Genomic DNA, 25,772 nt, shown 5'->3' on the forward strand with positions numbered 1-25,772 from the left:
CACCACGTGACGCTCCACGCCTATTGCAATTGGTAGATGAGGTAATTAAAGAACATAAGTGGACATAAGAATTTATAATTAGCCTAAAATATGTTCAAATGATACTCAGAACTAACCAATAATTTTTCGTATAACAGAGTTGTGGACTCTACAGTTGGCCCTAATCCTCTTTTCATAGTTTTGGAATGAACACTTTAATCCATTAGGGAGAAGTCAAATTCTTTCTTACTTTTTTTTTGTTTCTTTTATTCATATATTTGATAATACAATAAAATCCAATTATAATCATAATAATGAAAATCAAATCAATTCAATTATAATCACAATAATGAAAATCAAATCATAACACTTAAAAAAAAAAAAAAAACTCTCTCAAAGTGTGAAAAAATGTAAAATGATTCGAATCACTAATTTCTTAGTAACCTTTTAGTGAGATACAAAGATTCTAACAAAAAGAGCTAACCCCGTTTGTTAAAAAATAAGTCCTATTAAATCAATACAGCGGTTAGACATTAATAAATAAAAATCTAGTCCTATTTTAAATAAATAAAAAGCTAGTCCTATTAAATTAATATAATATATGATAAATTTTGGTCACCGTAGAATTTCTATCGACCAAAATGCCTAAAAGATTTACTACTAAGTGCATTGAAGAACTGGACCTCACACAAGATGAGACCCATTAAATACATAGTCCCACTCCATGTGAGAGAATTGCGTCCGATTTTGTAATTAAATTATGTATACACTCCACAGAGGGGAGAAGGAACAAGAAGGAAAACTCCTAGACATTTCAGGTATACAAATATAACCTAAACTGAAATGGCAATCAATGAATGATACAAAAGTAATCCATGTGGTGGTACAAAAACTAAGCACAATGTCACCCCACTTGAGAAAAGGAAAAAAAAAAAAATTACATGTTTTTTAAAGGATAAACACTATTATCGTCTAATGCCAAAGATGAACCAGACAACTATGATGTCTGGAAAACAAGCTGAGAGACCTACTTGTGTTTATCTTGTCCTGTTCTTGAAGGCTCTCCTCCGTTCTTGGGCTTCACTGGGGTGACCTTGGCAGGAGTTGAGCGCTCCGACTGAGAGAATTGGATCAATATCTGCATAAGGACCGTAACAATGGCCAACCCAATTGCCGAGAATGTCATACCCTTCCATGTGGATAGAAGTGAAGTCCACTGGAAGAATTTTAAGGCCCCAAAAATGAGCAGACATCCCCAGGAGATAATGACCTGTGATTCACACATTGGTAATTATTGTTGGTTCAACACTTGCAACCTCTCTCTCTCTCTCTATCTCTCTCTCTACAAACAAAAAAGAAAAATAGAACAGATATATTACCACAAGAGACTTTATGGGCCGACCCATATCTTGTTCTTGCTCACTAAAAATGTCCTCAGCTATATGCTTGTCTAATAACTTATCCTGGTAAAGTCAAAACCATACTGTGAAGAAATTACAAGAATTCACACCATATGCAACCAGACGAATTACTCGTAAAGGTGTCATAAATCAGTGTAAAGCTATTACAGAAGTCATATACACAATTATACATGCGCGTGTTTCCACATATCCTCTAGCTTAAGATATTTTCCCAAGGAAAAATAAACTTGAAAAACCACTAAAAAACTCAACAAATTAATAAGACAGAAGAGTGTGTGCACCTTGGCCACAAACATATCTCTGCACCATTGGGCGACAGCATCATCTGTTTCAGGCAAATCCTTCATTAAATGCCGCTTGAGGTGTACATGCATCTGTACAACAGCGAATCCTTAACATTTATACTCATAAATTGGGCATCTTAATATCGTGACAAATTTCTTTAACTAATAATTTATTCCATTATGCTAAAGCTATGCTGCTAATCACATAAATTCAGTTATCACTATGGTCTTTCAAACTTCAAAAAATGGACAAAAAAAAGAAGAAAGATCAGGATTATATGATACTACTTCAAATTGAATTCCCACAATGTTTGGGATGATGGCTACATATAGCTCTTTCTTCCTATGATACAACTTTTCACACTTAAAATTGATCGAGCATTAAAGACCCATTAGTATGTCCAGTGCAGTGTTTTTAAAGGCTCAAAGCGCACTAAGGCACTGAAGGTCTCTCAGGGCATAGGCACAAGGCGCAAGGCAAGGCGCGGGCTTTATTGAAGTAAGGCGCACAGTCTTAGTAAAAAATAAAAAAATTAACATAGACTAATCATTCATAGTACTAAGACAATTTTTTTAAAAATAAAAAGTAATCAAGATTCAAGACAAAATATAAAATAATTCTCAAAGCCATGAAAGTGCATATTACATAACATTCCAATTTTCAAAGATAAAATAATCCACATTCAATAAAATAAAAACAAAAACAAAAACATAAACACTAAAACATCCAAAAAATAAATATCCAACAAATACTAAATATATGTCTTAATACTTCAAAACATCAATATTAAATTTAATAAATGAAAAATAGTTTCAGTGTAATGTAATGTGATGAATTAATTATTTGTAAAATTTTTTTCCCTAACAGATAAAGAAAAAAAAAAAAAAAGACCAATAGCACATTGTATTAATTAATTATTTGTATTTTTTTTCAGTGTATTTTTTTTTTGTATTTTTGAATAATTAATTATTTGTATATTTTTTTTCATTAATTATTCTCGTTTTTTTTTTTTTCTTCCTTCTAATAGATACTAAGGGCATAATTGAAAAAAAAAAAGAAAAAAAAAAGGGGGCAAAATAGAGTCAGAGTCGAAGCCCAGGCGAGAGAGAGAGTGAGATCAGAAGACTAGAAGAGGTCGAAGCCAAAAAAAAAAAAAAAACACATACCAGTCGAAGTCACGAAGTCGAGCAGACCAGAAAAGGAGGAGAAGAAGAAGAAGAAGAAGAAGAAGACGGCGAAGCATACCTGTGAAGTCGAAGTCGAAGTCGAAGTCCAGCAGAGTCAAAGTCGAAGTGGAATCGAGCAGCCCAAGCAAGGCGAGAGAGGAAAAACGACATAGATTAGGGTTCAGAGCCATTTGAACACACCCACGCAGCCGTTAGATCAGGTCTAGCTGCTAAAAACTCAAGCGCGCCTAGTCGTGCGCCTTGCGCCTCTGTCGCCTGGCTCAAGTCGCGGCTAAGGCGTGAGCCTATCTCAAAGCGCCTCGCCTGGGACCTATACAGGCCCAAACAGTGCGCCTCGCCTCGCTTGGCGCCTAGGCGCGCTTTTCACAACACTGGTCCAGTGAAATGTCTACATGTTGATATTAATTTTATTTGATATGTTGAAATAAATAGGAAAGTGCCAGAAGAGGGGGATAACCCGTTCACTTGTACATGGTTCCTGTCAATTTTCTTGGTTGCTTACATATACATATCAAGAAGTGGACTTTCAGGTTTGACAAAAGCATTGAGTTGAACGATCTTGATAAAGTTCAAAATTTTACCTCGCATCATGAAACAATTTCAAAATTAACTCAGAAACCACAACACAAACCGACAAGTTTCAAAACCAAATTCAAGTGCTACCACATGTGCAAACTTTTTTAATGCCACTTTTAAAAACTTGCTATCATATACTTACCACAGAAGACTTCCCCTTGAAGAGCCTAAGCATTGTAGGTGGAGGCGAACTTTTTGGAATAGCAACAGTCACTTCATAAATGGCCGGAACAAATGAGCGCATCTCACTTACTGCTGAAACAAAACCCTGAAAGCATATAAATAGATTCTTCACATCAGACCCAATAATGTGCAAAATATCAGACACAAAGACGGACATTGGAAGATGTAGTAGCAAAACTAAGGAAAGTTTATAACAGCCTCATCTTGAGTATACATTTTATAATTTAATTTTATTGAAAATTTACTTCCAATATTTTATGTACTACAAATGGAAATCCAACCATAACATAGGGAAACCCTTTGCTTAGAAGGTTTAAGCCTCCAAATTTAGCCACAAACTAAAACCAGAAGTGCACAATTTTGCACACAATCAACAGGTACACATGTGGATATTTACAGAAGAAATTTTAGACACTTAGTGGGAAGCAAGTTGTTCACAAACTAGCCAGAAGAAAATGGATTCAAAGAGAAACCAGGAAATTACATCAGGGGAAAATGCAGCCTTCTACCTTATAAAGAGGTGAAACAAAAGTATTACCTTGGTACGAGGAATCAAAACATTTCTAGGAACAGGCAACCCTGCTGAAGCTGCATACTCCTGAGCTGCTTTAAGCTTTGCCTGTGTAAAGCGAGTTCCTTCTACAAAAAGTGCCAACCAAAACGGCCGAGGAAAATCCTGTAACTGCTGAAGACCTGACTGCAGATTCAATCCCACAAGATTTCAATGAGATCAATTAAGGCCCCTTGAAAGCGAGCATTACAAACCTACAAACACATAGCACTTGTTCAGAAATGTATTAAGTATGCCCATACCTTTAAAGTTTTTTCATCCTTAGCCCAGCTTCTTTCAAGAAATAGATACTCAGAAAACCACATAGACCAACCTATGACCTGCATATGTTGGATATAGCTTTATCCTTCTGAATATATCTTTGAAGGTATTGAGATGTTCAAAAGACAAGGCAAATGATAATGAGTAAGGGACATGATATGCAAACAGTAATAAATCATAAATAGAGGAGAGGAGACAATAGAGCAATGATCCAAACTTGTTATAATTTCATGTATTTTAAATACAGATCACAATAAACCTTCACTGAAAGTAAAGTAGTAATGCAAAAGGTAAGCAACATTTGTCAACCAAAATTCCCAAAAAACAAAATTTGTTGATCATACTTGGATATAAAAAACTTAAAACATCACTTTGTGACAGTTGAAAATATTATTACGTCAACTTTTCTGCTTTATGTCCTTAAATTTATCGTGAACTTGAGTCTCCCTCCACTCACAAAATATACCGTTACTAGAGATAATATGTAACAAACAAGGCCCACAAAGTGCATCAAAGCACCAAATTCACGAATTAACATGCATTGAACTTTCGAGACAAAAGGCCACTCCATCAAGAACTGAACTGGCATGATCTGAATTTAACTAATTAACTTAAAATGCTTCACCTCAACCACATTTAGAGAACATGTCAAGTTCAGATTCTTACCGGAAGGAATTTTGATGATTTCTTCATTACAGCTAATGCACTACCAAGGCAACCTGATTGCTGTTATAAGGAATTTTGACAAATAATCAGTGAAAATCATAATTTCTTTTTTTTTTTTTAATAAGTGGAAACGTAGTATAAAGCAAAGATTACAATAAAAACATTCTAAATAAGACAATATAGCAAATTTTAAACTGTCATTTGCCGAAAGAAATATGTTTAATCTGCAAACATGAGAATACCTCTATATGTCTACCAACATAACTAATGTGCATATGCATGTCTGTGCTTGTGAATGCACATGTATAAAAGAAAACTGCATGCTAGACAAGCATTCATATGCATGTCTCTGCTTGTGAATGCACATGCATAAAAGAAAACTGCATGTCAGACAAGCACCTGAGCCAAAAGCCATCCAACAAGCCAATCAATGTCGCTTTTGTGATTCGATACGACAAGTGCATGTTCTTTACCTAGAAAATTTGCCAACATAAGCCAACGAAATAAGCTTCTCAGTCTAGTCCAGTAAAGAATAGCTTTTATCTGTCAGATAAATAGTAGCACATTGTACTCAACCAATAAGCAGTTTAGCCTTACCCATTAATCGAAAAGTTTCTGAATCTGTGAAGAGTTTAATCTGCAGCAAGAAGTAACTAACTATCAACAAGTGGAATTTCAACAGATTACACACAATAAATCATAAAAACTCAGATCACAACTAATGCCTATCCTGTTAATGGATCAGTTTCTTAGCGCAGTAAATCAATTCTACAACTAAAACAATGAGATTTCATATATATTCAAAAATTACTGCAACAAAGGTATTAAAATTGGAGTACATTCCAGGCATCATTACTGTAATTTGTGCATTTTATTTCTCTTAAACATCTTCTTGAGCACTAATTGACCTTGAAGAGAAAAATAAATTTTATGACTTTGAAAAGCCATTCTCTCTTAGGTAGCAACTGAAAATGGTGATGCTGTAAAATATGCTCCGAGATTTAGGGAAGAGAGTGCGTACCATCGAATGAAGTTCTCAGCGGAAAACAGACGCCGCCGAAGGATCCTCTTTCTAGGAGGTCATTCGTTTGAACTCGAGGAGGAGGAGGAGGAGGACCAAATTGGGCGCCGCCGCTTGTCGATTGTTGGACGGGGGCAAGGCCTCCAAAGGGCAATCGTTCTATGTGGCTTTGAAGTGAGTTGGTTGTGCTCCAAACTCCAAAAAGCATCCCGGGATCTAGGTCGATTGGCATTTTTAGGCCACCTTGTTGGCTGCACACGTACGGTGGCTATGTGGCTCAAGGGGAGACTGATGGTGGCTCGTCGGTGCAGATAACGGTCACGACCGGTAACAAAAGGGAACATGTTTTCGTACCGAAATCCAATTTTGGGGATGGGTGGGACGAGGTTGCTTTAGTGGTTGAGGGTTTTAGGTTTGGGGATGGTTGGGTGAAGAAAAACAGAACTGTAGAAAAGGAGGTGCCAAAGGAGATGATCCTGAAGGGGGGGCCAGTTTCTAGGTGGGATGAGGGCGACAATGTGGTGCTCATAGAAGAAACAGAAGAGGGGTGGCTATGGGTGTCGGATAGGGCATTAGTGGGAAGGGTGGAGGTGGCAAGCGAAAAGGGATTAGGGGTTTCGGTGGTAATCGATTGGGTGCATTGATGGTGGAAACCACACGAAGAGGTGGAGGTCCATGGGGTGGGAGGCCAATTTTTCTTGTTTATATTCTCCTCAAGGAGAGATGCAGAGGTTGTGTTGAGACGCAAATGGACCATTGGTAGGTGAGATCTAGTTTTGGACTGGTGGTCACCAGCTGCATTTTTTCAGAGTTAGCCGACGCCAAAGCAAAGTAATTGGATTCAGGTTCTAGGTCTGCCAATTCATCTTCATGGAATGGCGGCGTATCGGGCCATTGGGGATCGGTGTGGCAGCTTTATAGAGGTGGATGAGGCGATGGATTTGTTGGGTTGTGTTCGGATGAAGGTTCAAGGTTTGGCGAATGGGATTCCATCACAGATTTCACTTCGATGGGGTTCTTGGTGCTATGTTCTGCCCTCTGGTCGAAGACAGGGCCATCGGTGGAGTTTGATTTACTGACAGCAGCTCGATGGGGTGAAGGATGAATCAGAATGGAAGGTACGGATTTGGTGCAGCAAGATCAGCAAAGTTGGCGTAGAATTGGGGATCATCTTACAATTCAGAGATTTGGGGGCCATCAAGGGTGTGATCTGCGTCCCATGCCTTTTAAGGGGAAGCGGGTTGTCAATGGGTGGAGGATCCAAAGCAACCGACCCGTGGGATTAAGCCCAATGGATCAAGGAAATAAAAAAGTCCAAGAAAAAGAAGTTGTAAGGCCTGTGGATGGCATGGTGGGCTCGATTCCAGTGGGGCCCAAGGAAATTTCTGTGGTGGGCCATGAGAACGAGGTTGGGCTCGAACCAGCAGGTCAGATGGTGGATCCCTCAGTAAGTCAGGTCCTTGAGTTTCTACGCAACAATGCCGAGCAACATCTGCCAACGATGGGGACGGTAGAAGAAGGAACAGCGACGACGGAGCAGGGGACGCCAGTGTTAGCAGCAATGTTGGGGTGCAGGGTATCGGCTTTGTCAGTGGCTTATTTGGGATTGCCATTGGGAGCGACGTTTAAGGCAACTAGAGTATGGGAAGGGTTCGTGGAACGCATTCAGCGCCGGTTAGCAGGGTGGAAGAGACAATATCTTTCAAAATGAAGAAGATTGACTCTCACAAAGATTGTGTTGAGCAGCATTCCGACGTATTTTATATCTTTGCATGTTATTCCAGTGTTTGTGGTGCGGCGGATTGAGACGCTGCAAAGGGAGTTCTTATGGGGTGGTGGAGGGGAAGTTTTTAGGTATCATTTGGTGGATTAGGGGAGGATTTGCCAATCCAAAGTGGCAAGGGGTTTAGGGGTGCAGAGAATGGTAACTTTTAATAAAGCTTTGTTGGGTAAATGGATGTGGCGTTTTGCTTGGGAGTCGGAACGGGTGTGGAGAAAGGTGGTGGCGGTGAAATATGGGTTGGTTAGGGGGGATTGGGGGACTAGGGGGGTGATTAAATCTCATTGTTGTGGGTTATGGAAAGGAATTTGGTTAGGGAGAGAGTTCTTTGAACGGGTGGGGTTTCGGATAGGGGATGGGTTGAGGGTGCAATTTTGGAAGGATCAGTGGTGTGGGACCATTTTGATGAAAGATCGTTTCCCTTTGATCTTCAATATTGCGGTGGATCAGGAGGCTATGGTGGCATCTTATTTGGGAAATGGGAATGTGGTGGTTTGGGATATTAGGTTACAACAACAAGTTCAGGATTGGGAGGTCACTCAGTTGGTGGAGTTATGGGGTTACTTGTACGGGTTGGGGGTGGCAAGAGTGGGAGAGATTGGGTTGGTGGGGGAGGATGCGTTGGTGTGGAAGGTTGGGGGGGCTAAGGGCCGTTTTTCTGTTTCATCATTCTACTGGAGTTTGGTAGGGGAGGTGGGATGGGATTTTCCTCGGAAGAGTATTTGGGTTCCGAAGGCTCCGTCTAAGGTGGCTTTTTTTATGTGGACAACAGCTTTGGGTCGGAATCTCACTCTTGATAATTTGATGCGACGTGGTCATATTTTAGTTAATAAGTGTTGTATGTGCTATGAAGATGCGAAAACTGTGGACTATTTGTTCTTGCATTGTCGTGCGACTTTTCGTTTGTGAAGATCTTTATGTTCTCTTTTTCGAATTGTTTGGGTACAATCACGGGGGATATGGGACATGTTGTGGAGTTGGCGTGGGGCTTGGGCTGGTCGTCGAAGGCGGCATGTTTGGGCTTTGGCCCCATCGTGTTTGATGTGGTTGGCGCGGAATAGACGGATGTTTGAAGACGTGTCTCATTCTGTGTCTTGGCTTTAGAGTCGTTTACTTATAGTTTTGTATAGCTTGGTTGAACGGAAGGTTGATCCACATATGTTTGCTTTTTCAGATTTTTTAGATGATGTGATTGGGTAGGAGTTGGTTTTCTCTTTTCGGTTCTCTGTATTCGTTGCATCATCTTGATACTTTATTAATAATATTTGGTTAATTATTTATCAAATATATATATATTCAAAAATCGAAAGACCAATAAAATACATCATCTGAAGTCATTGAAAGAAGAAAGGGATCAACAAGTGCTAATGGAAACCAAGTTTGCATGTAGTTGTTGACAAGGGGTCAGACTAGGGAGTGGAAGCACGCTTCACAAATGCCAGAGGCAAAGGGGATGTCCCGTGAAAAACAGCATCCCAGCATAGTGAGAGAGGCAACAGAGCACCATAGAAACAAAGACACAATACGGAGCTCAAGGATGACCTCTCTAAGGTTCTGTGTTGTAAAAAGGTCCACTGATGTAAGGAGTACTACCTCTTATATATAGGAGGAGGGTCACATGACCCATAACAAATTCTTGGAATATTCAGAAATTCTGTTATGATATGCCAGGTCATGTGTCATAACATACCAATCCATTAGGATTTGCCTTTATTCCCAAGTCTCCATACACCAGTCTGAATAAATTCTGTGAGGATGAGATCACACCCATAAAATCATAGAAACCAATATCACAAGCAATAACTCAAAACAAATAAGAGCACGTTTAAGATGATTCAACGGCTCCTCTGCACCTTGACTGGCAAGCCAATGCCTAGTAGTTTTGCTGCACTTTAACTGCTAATTGCTCCCTAAGCAAGTCCCACAACTAGAAGCTCCATAAATTATGTGACAGGCCCCATATGCACCAACAGCATTGTTCAAAGCTAAGTAGCATAGAAATGGAAACTGGACAGTGGGCAGAAACACAGCTATATGACAAATCCTTAAAAAGTAGGACATCGCCATGGCAAAGCTATTGCAACATATACATACAACTCTTATTTAACGTTAATTATAAAAGTATACTGCCCATCAATATATATAAAAGTATACTGTATATTACTTTGTTAATTCTCTAAATCTCCATATTGCAAATTTCATAATTTGTAGGATGAACATCAAGGAGTTACTTTTGATTTTATATATTTTGGACTTCACAGTTTTGTGATTGCCCATCAAATTGTTTTTTAATCAAGTGCATGTACCAAAAGGGTTCTGCCCAACTGCAAGATAACTGTTGTAGTATCGGAATTATAGCGGGTTTAGTCAAAGTTTGCCCCAAAACAAAAACATAAAGAGAAACAATCAATGTGCTTAATGTGAAAAATACATAAACAAAGCTAACTGATCAAGTTATGTAAATATGGGGATATGTTATCACCTGAACCCCAGCCCACCAATCAACAAGCCATACAAGCTCCAGCCACAACAATTCCGCCACTACTCTGTTAATTTTTCTGTAAGTATTCTTTGACAATGGCCGAACAAGTACAAAACAAATTGCCTGAAAAGAGAGGGCTTGCAATCCATTAGATTAAACAAGTCAGTGTTTCTCTAAACCACCCCCCCTTCTCAACCCACCCCACACACATGGGGGAGAGAGAGAGAGAGAGAAAACCTAGAACACCTGCAAGTTTACCAATTTTCCTTGAACTCTTTCAACAAAAGCAATCAACTTGCAACAAAGCGGTAGTAATCCATAGCCATCACAAAGAAAAACAAACACACAAAAAAAGTAAAAACAAAGAAAATTTTCCAAAAACCACAGAAACCTTGGAGATACAAATAAAAAATTGAGCAAAACTTGACAAATTGGCACCAAACTTTACAGATAAAACCTAAGAACACCTGCAAGTTTACTAATTTCCCATAAACTCTATTGCCAAATGCAATCAACTTGCAACAAAACCTAGTAATCCATAGCCACAAACATTATCACAAAAAAAAAAAACAGCCAACTTTCCAAGAATATTTAGCAAAAATCACAGAAACCACAAATTATTTTCCATAAACTCTTTCGTTTGATAAATGCAAATCAACCTGAAACATAACCAGTAATCCATAGCCATCAACATTATCACAACAAAAGCAGGCATTGAATTGGAGAGCAGTGATTTACCTGGATGAGATTGACGACGAGACCTGAGAGAAAGAAGAGAACGCCCAACGAAACGATAACAGGTCCAGCTGGAATCGCCATAACACGAGAGAGAGAGAGAGAGAGAGAGAGAGCAATGAATTTTAGAGAGAGAAGATTGAATAAGAGATGGGGAGTGTCAGAGAGTTGTTGCCATAATCGCCATTTCTGATTTCTAGGTTCGAGACGAGAGGTAGAGAGTTCCGGCAAAATATAGGTATCTTTTGGGAGAGTCTTACAAATATGATTTCATAATAGAGTACATTTTAGTTTATAAGATTTGAAATTATGATCCGAGTATATTGAAAAATTTGATTAGTTACGAGTTTTAAGTTGAATATTGAATGGAGTTTTAAATATTTAACGTGACACGTGAAATAAAAAAATTTATTTGATTATAAATTTTAAAAAGAATTTTTAAAACTTAATTCAAAAAGTTATAATTCATAATTAAATATACAATTCAAAATTCTATTAAAAATTTTGTTTAAAACTCATAATCAAATTCTTTTTAAAATTCAATTCAAAAAAATAATTATTAAAAAAATAACATAATTTTTTTAATTAAAAATATTACAAACAAAATAATTTTTTTAAAAAAATAAATATTCAATTACTGCTTTAAAATAACTTTGATTGTTTATTTGGTTGGAATTATTATTTTTATATATTTTTGTTAAAAAAAATCAAAAACAAAATTCTTTTCTTTTCTTTTTTTCCAAATAACCAGTGCCAATTGTCAAAAAAAAAAAAAAATGTTCCGATCAACTGACCGGATGACTAGCCAGACGTCCAGGTCCAGGAGGATGATCGAGTAGACCCAAATCGTGCTTTTCAAAATTCAAAAAAAACTTTCTTCTCCAAACAAAAGCTAAAATGAGTTTTGCAATGTTATATTGGAATTAATTTTTCAAGATTTTAACCGAACGAAGCATTAAAAACAGCTTTGGAATCATATTTCCAGAGCTACTCCAAACACAGTCGTGGACTTTGGCACCAAATCAAATTGCTCGCAAATGGGTTGGGTTTGGTCTGATCTTTATCAATCCATTTGTAAAACGGGTACAAAATGTGAATTTTTTTATAAAAAAAAATTGTCGAAAGTTAGTAATTAATTATTAGATTAATTTTTAAAAAAAAGTTAAAACTCACGCTCATACCTCTTGTTAAAAAATCTTACTCACTTATTTCAAAATATGGATGGTAACGGATTGGAACAATGCAAATCAAGTTAGTGGCAAGAGCGTGGCGGTAGTAAGTTAATTTTATAACTTACAAAATATAAATATTAATAAAAATATAGATAATATAGTATATCATGGATAGAAATTTATAATTAATAAAAGTTAAAAAATAAATTAATGAAATGAATACTAAATGTAATATTTTTAATTTTACCATATTACAAAAATTAAATTATATATGTATTATATACATGTAAATATATTTAATAAATATAAACGGAACTGAGGTGGGTTAGAGGTGGGAAAAGTGAAACCCGTCTCCACCCCACTTTCTCTTTGAGGCAAGAAAAATTCATGCAGGGAGGGAAGGAGAAAAATAACATTCCTACAAAGAATAATTAAACCTTATTTGAGAATTGACATTTTTTAGTGATTTTTTATTTATTTTTTTTAACAAAAGAAATGTTTGATTTTTCGATTTTTTTTTTTATAGCAAAAACCATCTCCATCCCACTTTTTAATTTTTTGATTTTTTTAATTTTTTTAGTGATTTTTTAATCACTCTATTTGGTTTTGAGTTTTCAATATGTATTTTTTTTATTTTTAGTAAAAAAATTTAATATTTTGGTTAATTTTTTAATTTTTATTTTTTAGATGCCTCTAATATAAATATACAAAAAAAAAGTAAAATGTTTGTGAATTTTTTTCAAAACAAATTGATAAATTTATAAAATATGAATATTTATTGAATTTTTATATATTTTTATTTAATAATTTTTTTATTAAAAAAACAAAAATTTTATACTTTTAAAGTGTATTTAAAATAAGTGAATCTAAAAAATAAAAAATATTAATTAAAATATTTAAAAAGTTCACTAAAAACAAAACATTTAAATTGAAAATTAATTTTTAAAAATTTCAAAACCAAACAAAGTGAATATGTTTGGAAATGACTTTTTATATTAAAAAAAAACGTAAATAATTAGTGAGTGCGATTCGACTATTTTAACTTTTTTAAAAAAAATTAATTTTTTAATCAAAATAAATAAATTACCAAATGAGACCTGAACTTCATCTTGATTCGTTCACAAATAAAATTTGATATTATTATAAAGTTATAGAACTAGGGATCAAATTCAATTGTATCTGTTTTTCCAAGTTGTCGATATGCATCTTTTTATTTATTTTCTCATTAGGGTTTTTTAGTTGCAAAACATTGTTAGAAATAGGTGGAACTATGTCTCCTCTCCACTATACAAATTTGGACTAAACCGTCTAATTTTTTTAGTAGGCTTAGTTTTTGGACTTGAATTAAGTAATTCACGTGATTTACATTTTAAAATTTGTTGAGTAAATTATTCATATAAAAAGTTAAATTAAACATATAACGGTGTTCTAAATTAGGTTTCTATGCAAAAAAATGAATGATGAGTATAATCTTAAGTATAACTATTTATTTATTTTTAATACAAAACTATGTGGTTATCATTATTCGATTAATTGAATTTTTCACATGAGTAATTTACACAATCAATTTTAAAATATGAATAACGTATTTTATGAAATTTAGGCCTAAAAATAAGCCTACTTAAAAAACTAAATGGTCTGGTCCAAATTTGTAAACTAGAGATGAATCATTCTCTCGGTCATAATAACTCTACCAAAATGTTAGATACCCCAATTTTTTAATTAATATTGTTATTAAATACTCACATAAGTGTAGATTTCACATGAATATTGTCACGATCTGCTCCCTGTATCTAAGGGTTAAGTATCGTGATGGCCAGTAACTGAAATTACATCCGGCCAATTCTTAAACAAATTAATAAACGCAAGCAGAAGTAATATTCAAGTGAGAATACCAAAATAATCATTGGAGTTTCTATTTTTATTACAAAATTAATTGACCAAAAAGGCCGATATTTACATATAAACATATCATAAAAAAAATACTGTGTGTGTTTATTCCGCAGCCCCGCGTCTAAGACTTTCCAAAAGTTATTTCTGAATTGCACTGTTTCTTGAAAATTGGTAAACACCTATAAGCACATGGCAGAGTGAAAAATATTATACCAAGAGTATGAGGAGACGAAATAACTATGGATAATTATGTAACTAAAATATTTAAGATAACTTAGTCTGAACAAATAGTAGTAAAGCTGAGATTATGTAAATAAATAATCATAACCACGGTACCAAACAGAACAGAACAGATGTCACATGAATGACAGTCAGAACAGAGATACGGATTCAAGAGGTGACTCATACGGATTATAGAGGTGACTCCCACAATGGTGTAACACTTATTTCGGCACAGAACAGAGGTCAATGGATTCATGACAACAGAGGGTCACAAAGTGATTAAACAGAAGTCAATGGTTATTTATGTACCCCAAGGCGTGGGACTCTTGTGGTGATACTTACAAAATATAATTGTTTATAAGATTATAATCAAATATTCTTTAAAATATAAAGAAACATATGCATGAGTTTCATTTTAACAAATAGAATTCAAAAATTAAATCACGTAACTGAAATATTTATAAAATATAACTCTAATAAAATATAATTTGTATAAAATAAATTATGATAAGTCAAAACATACGTAAAATATATTATGGTAACTCAAGATATAATATAACTCACCTTAATCTTAATACTTCGCTCTTTCTTTCCACTACCACTTTAACCTTAATATTTCACTCTTTTTCAGCTTCCATTATTTTTTCCTTCCTCTCTTTTCTTTTTTTTTCTCTCTCTTTCATTTCTTTCCATTCACAACAGCTCCTCCTCCTTTAATCCTCGGGGTTAACAGGTGACTCATCCTATAATTAATTTCCAATGTCATGATTCACTACATCTAAGGACTTAGACTTAACAGGTGTTTGGCCACCTTTTACAATATTTCACTTTTGGTCAGATTCTTAATATAATTATATAAACAAATTAATTTTTAATTAAATTATATTTTATCTCATATACCCAAAATATTTAATATTTTATTTTATTCTTACAAAATATTTAATTAAACATTTAGAATTTTTCTCATTTATAATTAAATAATACTAATATAAAATTTGAAGAATAACTTAAATTTTCAAATTTTTACAAGTATAAATCTCACACACATAAATATTTGACAAAAAATACATATATCACTACATTGCTCTAACTCTATTCTATGAGAAGGAGTTGAAAATCTGTTTCCTTTTCCGTCAAAGATCTTGGAATCAACATTTAATGCAATTTAATTTTCAAATTTTGATGATGGGTCAACACGTAAATATAAAATGATATATTAGTAAATAATCAGTAAATTTTATTAAATTAATACAATAATAACACATCATAGGATAAATAAGAAAAGTACACATTGAAAAAAATAATTTAGATCGGGACATATTGAAATTAATAATCCTGTTTTTGTAAATTTGTCACAAAAAGAATTGATTACTATCAAAATTTTCAATCGCAAGAACCCCATTAAAACATAATTGGTTGAATAATTTTTATTTTATTAGCTAAGATCTGCGCTAAATCTATTTGAATTTTTCATGAATGATCTATGTACAAACATCTAAAAAATTAGAAGAACAAATTATCAAAATAAGTTCTGAACCGTAAAGAAGCGTCGTCCTAATATTCATTCTTTAAAAGTTTTATCTTTTTTCTGTGTAACTTGCGTGACACTTCGTGTATTCTTATATTTTTAAAATGACAACTCATTCTATTCACTTATTTGTTATTCAATTAAGTTTTATATTTATATAGAGTTACAATGGCTCCGTTTGGTGTAGCTGTTAAAACAGTTTATAGATTATAACTTAACAGATTATAGATTAGGACTTTAATCAGAAGTTGTTAATCTGTTTGATGTAGTTGTTGGATTATAGATTTAAGTTGCTGAGTAGTATTTGTTAAATAAGCTGTGAAATAGTTTTTTCAATTAATTTTTATTTTTTGTTTGTCTACATTTGTCACAAAAAATAATAATAATAATCTATAGTCCATTTGAGTCTTTTTCTATTTTTAAAAAAACAAAAAATAAAAAAATTTAAGAGTATAACCATAAATTAATATGTCCACAGCAGAAGCTGATAATCAGAAGTAAGGGTTGAACAGCTTCTCAGAATCAGCTTTTTTGAGTTAAAATAAGCTGTTAGAATCAGAAACTGTTTGAAATAAGTTTAACCAAACAGTCCAAAATAACTTTTTCAAAGCTAAAAGCATAAGTTGGCTCTAAAAAGCTGAAACAAACACCCCCAATACAAATCTACATCAATTAATATTTTTTTTCCTAATCCAATCATTTATCAAATTAAAAATATTTATTTTTATTTAAAAATTAAAATTAACTTATTGTGCTATAAAAACTTTATCTCTTTACTATGTGATAATTTAGTATTTTGTAAACTTATTATACATAATTTATTTAAGTTATATTTTTTATTACACAATAAAACTACACTAATCACTTTGTTTGGTTTTGATTTTTATAATTCAATTTTCAGAATATTTTACTTTTTTATTTTTTGTATTTTTTGTTTTCACTGAATTTTTTTAATATTTTAAGCAATTTTTTTAATTTTTAGACACACTTAACATAAATACACTTAAAAAGTATAATATTTGAGAAAAAAATCTTTAAAAAATTCACTAAATACCAAAAATACAGTATATATATATATATATATATAAATTCAGTACGTTTTTCGTATTTTTGTATATTTAATAATTTTTTAAAATATTTTTTCACAAACATTTTATTTTTTAGATAAGGTGCATCTAAAAAAAATTGCTTAAAATTTTAAAAATATTCACTAAAAACAAAAACAAAAAAACATAAAAAATAAAAAACTTAATTTTCAAAAAATTGAAACTAAAACACTGAATATTTTCTCTTCAATTATAAATACATATAGTTTTTGTTAGCTCGCAGCAAAACCAAAAGAAAAAAAGCTTTAGTTTGTTAATTACAATCAATGAATGTCATATATGAAACCCACATTAATCATCAAAATTTGGAATGTCACGAAAAAAATTTGAAAAAAAACTATCATCCAATTCTATGTGGAAGATATCCGGAGGAATAGGCCCTGGAATCTCCCACAAGCACGATCGACTCGAACAATTTTCTAATACAAGAGGAGAGTTTAATTTTTCGCATCTTTTTCTGTCTTTTCTCTTCTTTTTGTTGTTCCAACTAGGAAACTTTTCTGTTCTTTCATCATCTGAAGGTATTCTTTTCAGGATACCTGAAACTGTTGCTGCGGAGACATCAGATGAATTTGGAACATTCAAAGTAACCCTTTCTTTCGTAATAAACGTCAACGTCTTAGTTCTGAATTGTCGGGCTATCGATTGCGAATGGAAACCAAGATAAGGTTGATTCTTAAAATGGCTAAGTTTGTTCGATGGCTTTCCTCTCGGTTTCTTAGCTATTGGTTGCGAAGCAACACTTAACAGAAGTTTATTGTTATAGTTGTTAGGCTTCTTTGGTGGTTTTCCTTGACCACGGTGCATGATATAGGTCCACTCTATCTAGAACTTGGAGAAATATTAATTCAAAGTAAATTCTTCAATGATATATAACTAGAAAAGGTTTGGTTGAGGCTTCAACAGGGTTTACAGAGAAGTGAAAGCGAGAGTGTAATTTATAAACATGAAGAATTCAAAATCCTTTCTTGTCAAACAAGACTTTGGAATCCATAGCCTCGTGGGATTTCCAAAAAAGAGACACATACTAACACGTCCTTCCAAATTTGATGATGTTTTGCAAACCCATTGTTATAGAATATGACATTTGAGTCCCTATTACACCAATACAATGAAAGTAAGGCCCTGTTTGGAGAGTGTAATTTTTAGCCAAAAAATCACTATAAATCATCAGAATACTCTTTCTACTTTTATATATATATATCTTTTCATAAAAATTTAAAAAACCAACTAAAATAATTAATTTTCAAATTTTATTAAATAAAAGGGCAAACTTATCTCTCTTAAAAAAATATAACGAACCCATAAATTTGGCATAATATAATTAGAATTCCTTAAAATTTTAATTCACATAATACTTAACTCCATTTTCATTAATAATACATTAATCATATAAATAAAAAAATAATATTATCATCTCTTTTATATTATAATTTATATTTTATTTTTATATTTTCACACTATTTACGTTAATTCCAATTAGTAATGGAGATCAGTGTAACTAATACAAAAAATTATACAACTGCTAAGGTCAATGTAATTTACCCTAAATAAAAAAGTGAGTCACATTAAATTAATGTAATGATAACATAACATACGATAAATTTGGTCAGAGTGCTCTCAAAAACAATAATAATAATAATAAAATAAATTTGGTCACAATAGGATTACTGTTCACCAAAAAGCCGAAAAGGGAAAAATAAAAACTGAGCTTATACAAAATTTTCATTTGCAGGAAACAACACGAAACTGAATACGCAACAAAAAAAATCTAAATACATGAATCCGACGTAACCTCTCGTATAAGGTGGAACCCGTTAAATGTGTAAGTCCCACCCTGTCTGAAAGGATTGTGTTTGATTACACTCCACAAATGGGAAGAAGAGTAAGAAGAAAAAATAGCAGACATTTCAGGTGTACAAAATATAACCTAAACTCAACTGGCAATCAATGAATGACACAAAAGCAATCCATAAGTCGTTGGTACAGAAACTAAAGCACAATTGTCACCCCACTTTTAAGGGAAAAAACTAATTGGTTTTAAAGGACAAAATACTTTTATCATGTAATGCTATAAGATGCTGTTACATGACCAACTATGACGTTTGGAAAACAAGCCGTGAGACCTACTTGTGTTTATCTTGTCCTGTTCCTGAAGACGGCTCTCCTCCGTTCTTGGGCTTTGATGGGGCGACCTTGGCAGGAGTCGAGTGCTCTGACTGAGAGAATTGGATCAAGATCTGCATAAGGAATGTGACAATGGCTAACCCAATTGCCAAGAATGCCATACCCTTCCATGTGGATAGAAGTGAAGTCCACTGAAAGAATTTTAAGGCCCCAAAAATGAGCAGACATGCCCAGGAGATAACGACCTGTTATTCACACGGATTGGTAGTTATTATTAGTTTGAGAAACAACCCATGCAACCTTAACATATATGCAACCTAAATAGAACAGATATATATTACCACAAGAGACTTTATTGGCCGGCCCATATCTTGTTCTTGCTCCCTGAAAATGTTGTCAACTTTGTGCTTGTCCAATAACTTATCCTGGTAAAGCCAAAACCAAATTGTGAAGAAGTTACAAAAATTCACATATCATGCAACCAGACAAACTACTCATGAAGGTGTCATTTATCAGTGTTATAAAGCTATTCCGGAAGTCATATACATAATTATATGTACATGTGTGTGCACTTGTTTCCATATAGCATCTAGCTTAAGATATTTTTCCGAGGAAAAATAAACAAATTGAGAAACCCACTAAAATGCAACAGGTTACAACACAGGATGAAGAAGAGTGTGCACCTTGGCCACGAACATATCTCTGCACCATTGGGCAACAGCATCATCTGTTTCAGGCAAATCCTTCATTAAATGCCGCTTGAGGTGCACATGCATCTGCATGATAGTGAATAATTAACACACTATTTAGGGTAAACTACCAATAGGTCATAATAGTTGGACTTAATTCCTATCAAGTTTTATTGAAAATAAGTTCTAATAAAAGCGGCGTTAAAAATATTTTTTTGTAACAAATTTTTACATATGTTGGTAAAAATTAACAATTGATGACTTTTTTTTGTCATGTTTTTATAAATTGTCACTAAAACTTACAATTAGTGACGTTTTCCTGTGATAATTTTTTCAAACTATCATTGAAAGTTAAAATTTAGTGACTTTTTTTTGTGACGATTTATTTAAACTGTCGTTAAAACTTATAATTAGTGACATCTTTTTGTGGCAAAAATTTTAAATTGTCGCTGAAAATTAACCATCAATGACGTTTTTTTAACAGTCTTTGATGAAAACGTCATTAATTCTCACAGAACTTATTAGACAATAAGTTCACTTCTGAGGACCTACACGTAAGTCTCCTAACATTTATACATATAAACCATGCATCTTAATTTCGTGAGAAATTTCTTCAACCAATAATTTATTCCATCATGCTAATGCTACGCAGTTAATCACCTAATCGAGTTATCACTAATATGTCTTTCAAATTAGAAAAAGGAAAGAAAAACCAGGATTGTGTGATGCTTCAAATTGAAATTCCCACAATGTTTGGGATGCTGGATGGCTGCATATAGCTCTTTCTTTCTATGATACAATTCTTTTCTCACGCCAAAACTGATCGAGCATTGAAAACCCATTAGTAAGTCCAGTGAAATGTCTACAATGTTGAGACTAATTTTGTTTGATATGGTAGGATAAATAGGAATGTGCCTGTCGTGGAAGGATAACTCATTTACAACTTTTAAATGGTTCCTTTAAATTTTCTTGGCTGCTTATCTGTACATATCAAGAAACGAACTTGCAGGTTCAACAAAAGCACCAAGTTGATTGATCTTGAGAAAGTTCAAAATTCTACCTCGCATCATGAAACAAGATCAAAATAACTTGGGAACCACAACACAACCGACAAGTTTCAAAACCACATGTGCAAACTTTTATAATGCCACTTTTAAAACTCACTACCATATACTCACCACAGAAGACTGCCCCTTAAAGAGTCTTAGCATTGTAGGTGGAGGCGAACTCTTTGGAATAGCAACAGTTACTTCATAAACGGCCGGAACAAATGAGCGCATCTGACTTACTGCTGAAACAAAACCCTGAAAGCATATAAGTAGATTCTTTGTCAAACCCAATAATGTGCAAAATATCAACCACAATCAAAATTGACACCTGACAAAATTTCATCATGTAACAAACTGCAGGAGAGGTGAAGCCGTTATAATAACAGTAGTCTCATCTTACTACAAACACAGACATTGTAACATGTAGAAGCTAAGCTAAGAAAACCTTATAACAACCTCATCTGAATATACATTTTTTAATTTTAATTTTATTAAACAATTAAATGTATTACTATTATTTTTTGTGTTAAGGTTTTGGTGGCTCAAGACTCTTTTTCTTTTTCTTTTTTTTCTTTTTTTGGTCTGTGTCAATTACAACTATTATTTTATGTTTTACTATTATTTTTTGAGGTCAATTTCCAGTCTTGTAACAGACAAGATTCCCCCCTCCACAGACTAAGGCCTCCAAACAAAAAAAAAAAAAAAAATCCCAAAATAATTAATTAGAAATATTTTAACCCAAAATGCATCCTCAAAGAGTTTCCCAATTATTAACCAATGAAATCACCAATCGATCACACTTTGAACTATTGAATTAAACATCAAATAATGGTTTCTTATACTAGCAAAGTAAACAAACTTGTTGAACAAAATTTTAGAAGCCTAAACCAAACATAACCTAGGAGGAACATAACAAATTAACAACTCCAACTACAGAGATGAATTATAAATTTACATTTTCAGTGAATAAAACTCTTGAGAAACCAAATTGCAATCTGAGGAACCCACTACTCGATGTTATATTAAGCTAAAATATAAACTGGATCCCAAAAGTATTGATTGGGGTATATTACAAACCCATCAATGTAAAGAACATGAGAGAAACGATACACATTCTAATCATGAAACTGTACAAGACTGAGTAAATATAATTTTGTTAGAGAGAGAGAGAGAGAGAGAGAGTGGTTTGACAATTCTGTAGTTGTCTAAACTAGAAGCAATGTTCTCAGATACGTTCCAGGCAAGATATTCAAAAAAGAATTACTTTTGACACAAAAAATAATAATAATGGAAATCCAACCATAACATAGAAAAGCCCTTAACTCATAAGGCTTAAGCCACCAAATTTAGCAAAAAGCTAAAATCAGAAAGTGTGCACACGATCAATAGGTAGGTAGATATTTACAGACTAGATATTTTAGACACTTAAAATGGGAAGGAAGTTATTCAAAAATTAAAAAGATGAAAATCGATTCAAAGAGAAACCAGGAAACTACATCAGGGGGAAATGCAGCCTTCCATCTTATAAAGAGGTGAAATGAAAGTCTAACCTTGGTACGAGGAATCAAAACATTTCTAGGAACAGGCAACCCTGCTGAAGCTGCATACTCCTGAGCTGCTTCAAGCTTTGCCTGTGTAAAGCGAGTTCCTTCTACAAAAAGTGCCAACCAAAACGGCAGAGGGAAATCCTTTAACCGCTGAAGACCTGACTGCAGATTGAATCCCACAAGATTCGAATAAGATCAGTTAGGGCACCTTAAAAGCAAGCATCACAAAGCTACAACACATAGCATTTGTTAAGAAATGTATTAAGTACACCCATACCTTTAAAGTGATTTCATCCTTAGCCCAGCTTCTTTCAAGAAATAGATACTCAGAAAACCACATAGACCAACCTATGACCTGCATATGTTGGACATAGCTTTATCCTTCCAAATATATCTTTGAAGGTATTGAGGTGTTCAAAAGACAAGGCAAATGATAATGAGTAAGGAACATGACAAGTAAACAATAATAAATCACGCAATTGAGGAGACAATACAGCAATGATCCAAACTTGTTATAATTTCATGTATTTTAAATACAGATCACAATAAACCTTCACTGAAAAGTAGTAATGCAAAAGGTAAGCAACATTTGTCATACTTGCAAAAAATTGTTGATCGTACTTGCATATAAAAATTGTAAAAAGATCACTTTCTGACTATTATGTCAACTTTTCTGCTTTACGTCCTTAAATTTTTCATGAACTTGATTCTCCCCTCACTTACAAAATATACCATTACTATGATAATATGTAACAAACAAGGCCCACAAACTGCGTCAGAGCACCAAATTCACAAATTAACAATGCATTGATCTTTCAAGACAAAAGGCCACTCCATCAAGAACTGAACTGTCAATATTTGAATTTAACTAATTAACCTAAAATACTTCACTTAAACCACACTTAGAGACCATGTCAAGTTAAGATTCTTACCGGAAGGAATTTTGATGATTTCTTCATTACAGCTAATGCACTACCAAGGCAACCTGCTCGCTGTTGTAAGGATTTTGACAAATAATCAGTGGAAATCATAATTTCTATTATAAATAATAAGTGGAAACATAGTACAGAGCAAAGATTACAACCAAAACAATCTAAACAAAACAGTATAGCAAATGTCAAACACTGTCATTTGCAAAAAAAAAATATGCTTACTCTGCAAACATGAGTATGCCTCTATACGTCTACTTACATAACTAATGTGCATAAGCATGTCGGTGCTTGTGCATGCACATACATAAAAAAAAAACAAATAAATAAATAAAAACTGCATGTCAGATAAGCACCTGAGCCAAAACCCATCCAACAAGCCAATCAATGTCGCTTTTGTGATTAGAGACAACAAGTGCATGTTCTTTACCTAGAAAATATGCCAACATAAGACAACAAAATAAACTGCTCAGTATATTCCAGTAAAGAAGAACACTTATCTCTCAGATAAATAGAAGCACATTGTACTCAACCAATAAGCAGTTGTTACCCATTAATCGAAAAGTTTCTGAATCTGTGAAGAGTTTAATCTGCAGCCAGAAGCAACTAACTATCAACAAGAGGAATTGTTTAGTCTTGTACTATATATGTGAGCCAAATAGTTTCTCTTAATTAAAGAGCAGCTGCACACTTATCACCTCTTTGTCTCCAACTAAAGAAGTAAACTATAAACAGTGTAAACATTGAGATTGCCCATCAAAAAAATTTCTTTTTTTAATCAAGTGCATGTACCAAAAGGGTTCTGCCCAACAGCAAGATAACTGTTGTAGTAGTGGGAAATTATAACTGGTTTAGTCAAAACAAAAATGCAAACTACCTTATCCCAAAACAAAAAACATAAACAGAAAAAAAATCAATGTACTTAATGTGAAAAATACAAAAACAAGCAAATGGGGATATGTTATCACCTTAACCCCTGCCCACCAATCAACAATCCATACGAGCTCCAGCCACAACAATTCTGCCACTACTCTGTTAATTTTTCTGTATGTATTCTTCGACAATGGCCGAACAAGTACAAAACAAATTGCCTGAAAAGAGCGATCTTCCAATCCATTAGATTAAGCAAGTCAGTGTTTCTCTAACCCCTCCCCACTTTTCAACCCATCCCCCACAGAAGGGATGAGAGAGATGGAAAGAAGAAGAAAAAAAATGTGTAAACGAATGATAAAACCTAAGAACAATTGTAAGTTTACCAATTTTCTTTAAACCCTTTTAACAAAAGCAATCAACTTGCTACAAAACCTAGTACTTCATAGCTATCACAAAGAAGAAGTAAAAGCAGCGAAAAATCCAATAAAATTTGAAAAAAATCACAGAAACCTTGGAGATTCAAATGAAAAATTGAGCAAAGCTTGACAAATTAGAACCAAACTTAACAGATAAAACCTAAGAAAACACCTGCAAGTTTACCAATTTTCCATGAACTCCTTTGATAAATGTAATCAACTTGCAACAAAACCTAGTAATCCATAGCCATAAGTAAAAACAGCGAAATTTCCAACACAAACCACCAAAAAACGCAGAACCCATGAGAGATACAAGCAACATTTGAGCAAAACTTCACAAATTAGCAACCAATTAGCTCAGTCAAATTCAAACATACACGACAAACTGACGCATCGAATTCGAAAGCTTTGATTTTACCTGGATGAGATTGACAACGAGACCTGAGAGAAAGAAGAGAACGCCCATCGAGACAATAACAGGTCCCGCTGGAATCGCCATGACACAAGTGCAAGAGAGAAAATGGTGAATTTTTAGAGAGAGAAAAGTTGGATTTTCTCTCCGAAGAACAGAGAGAAACTATACAAATACGAATATAATTACTGTAGTTTGTTTGGGGGGGGGGGGGGGGGATATATAAGGATTTATTTATTTATTAACTGTAAATGGGTTTGATTTAAATGCACCCAATGTTTTGGTTTCACACCCCATTTTTTCATTATACCCCCTTTGCCAATTTTTTTTTTTTTTTAATATCTCAAATAATACATATTTTATATATACACCCTTTAATCACTCACTGGTGTTTTTTTATTGTTTCATTGTCATTGTCAGTCTCGGCATCATCTCATACTTAGTGCTTAGCTTCCTTGCTTCCATCTTTTCATCTCTTTTGTCGGTCCAAAACTCCAATTCAAATCCCTTTCTCGTTATAAACCCCATATTCCTTTTTTTTTTTTTTTTTTTTTTTTTTTTTTTTTTTTCTAAAAACTCTAGATTTTCCGATTTAGTTTCCCTCCCCCCCCGAAAACCTTATACTCCCTTCGTCCCAAAATATTAGTTCCTTATTTCATTTT

General features: G+C 33.7%; 2 protein-coding genes across 3 annotated transcripts; both read right to left on the reverse strand.

Moving 5' to 3' along the window:
* Positions 1–648: 648 nt before the first annotated feature.
* LOC114312755 (1-acyl-sn-glycerol-3-phosphate acyltransferase 2) lies at positions 649–11,441 on the reverse strand. 2 transcript variants are annotated; one of them, XM_082890818.1, is made up of 13 exons: positions 11,151–11,379; positions 10,413–10,535; positions 9,784–9,937; positions 6,151–9,677; positions 5,727–5,766; positions 5,529–5,602; positions 5,130–5,189; positions 4,445–4,522; positions 4,170–4,328; positions 3,591–3,716; positions 1,682–1,774; positions 1,359–1,442; positions 649–1,249 (listed from the first exon to the last, which is right to left on the reverse strand). In XM_082890818.1, exons 4-13 carry the CDS (start codon positions 6,151–6,153, stop codon positions 1,007–1,009), a joined length of 960 nt encoding a protein of 319 aa, XP_082746944.1. In that variant the 5' UTR covers positions 6,154–9,677; positions 9,784–9,937; positions 10,413–10,535; positions 11,151–11,379; the 3' UTR covers positions 649–1,006. The 2 variants fall into 2 exon arrangements, with proteins under 2 accessions (XP_082746944.1, XP_028114842.2); XM_028259041.2 differs by lacking the exons at positions 6,151–9,677; positions 9,784–9,937 and having other exon boundaries at positions 11,151–11,441.
* A 7,377-nt stretch (positions 11,442–18,818) lies between these two features.
* LOC114312754 (1-acyl-sn-glycerol-3-phosphate acyltransferase 2) lies at positions 18,819–25,329 on the reverse strand. Its single transcript, XM_028259039.2, has 11 exons — positions 25,117–25,329; positions 24,378–24,500; positions 23,960–23,999; positions 23,766–23,839; positions 23,413–23,472; positions 22,758–22,835; positions 22,484–22,642; positions 21,063–21,188; positions 19,879–19,971; positions 19,537–19,620; positions 18,819–19,440 (listed from the first exon to the last, which is right to left on the reverse strand). Exons 1-11 carry the CDS (start codon positions 25,195–25,197, stop codon positions 19,195–19,197), a joined length of 1,164 nt encoding a protein of 387 aa, XP_028114840.2. The 5' UTR covers positions 25,198–25,329; the 3' UTR covers positions 18,819–19,194.
* Between the last annotated feature and the right edge of the window lie 443 nt (positions 25,330–25,772).

This window comes from Camellia sinensis, chromosome 10, assembly GCF_055761805.1.
Source record: "Camellia sinensis isolate YWXY chromosome 10, ASM5576180v1, whole genome shotgun sequence".
Taxonomy (NCBI): Eukaryota; Viridiplantae; Streptophyta; class Magnoliopsida; order Ericales; family Theaceae; genus Camellia; species Camellia sinensis.

What these genes read in the sequence shown, in the direction of transcription:
- LOC114312755 (XM_028259041.2), bottom strand. Translation starts at nt 11,231, where the DNA reads ATGGCGATTCCAGCTGGACCTGTTATCGTTTCGTTGGGCGTTCTCTTC. An exon ending in TCAAGGGGAAGTCTTCTGTG is followed by an intron (nt 1,775 to 3,590) that starts GTAAGTATATGA and finishes GCTGTTGTACAG; the next exon opens with ATGCATGTACACCTCAAGCG. An exon ending in GGCCCATAAAGTCTCTTGTG is followed by an intron (nt 1,250 to 1,358) that starts GTAATATATCTG and finishes TGTGAATCACAG; the next exon opens with GTCATTATCTCCTGGGGATG.
- LOC114312754 (XM_028259039.2), bottom strand. Translation starts at nt 25,197, where the DNA reads ATGGCGATTCCAGCGGGACCTGTTATTGTCTCGATGGGCGTTCTCTTC. An exon ending in AATCATCAAAATTCCTTCCG is followed by an intron (nt 22,836 to 23,412) that starts GTAAGAATCTTA and finishes CAACATATGCAG; the next exon opens with GTCATAGGTTGGTCTATGTG. An exon ending in TTTTGATTCCTCGTACCAAG is followed by an intron (nt 21,189 to 22,483) that starts GTTAGACTTTCA and finishes ATATGCTTTCAG; the next exon opens with GGTTTTGTTTCAGCAGTAAG.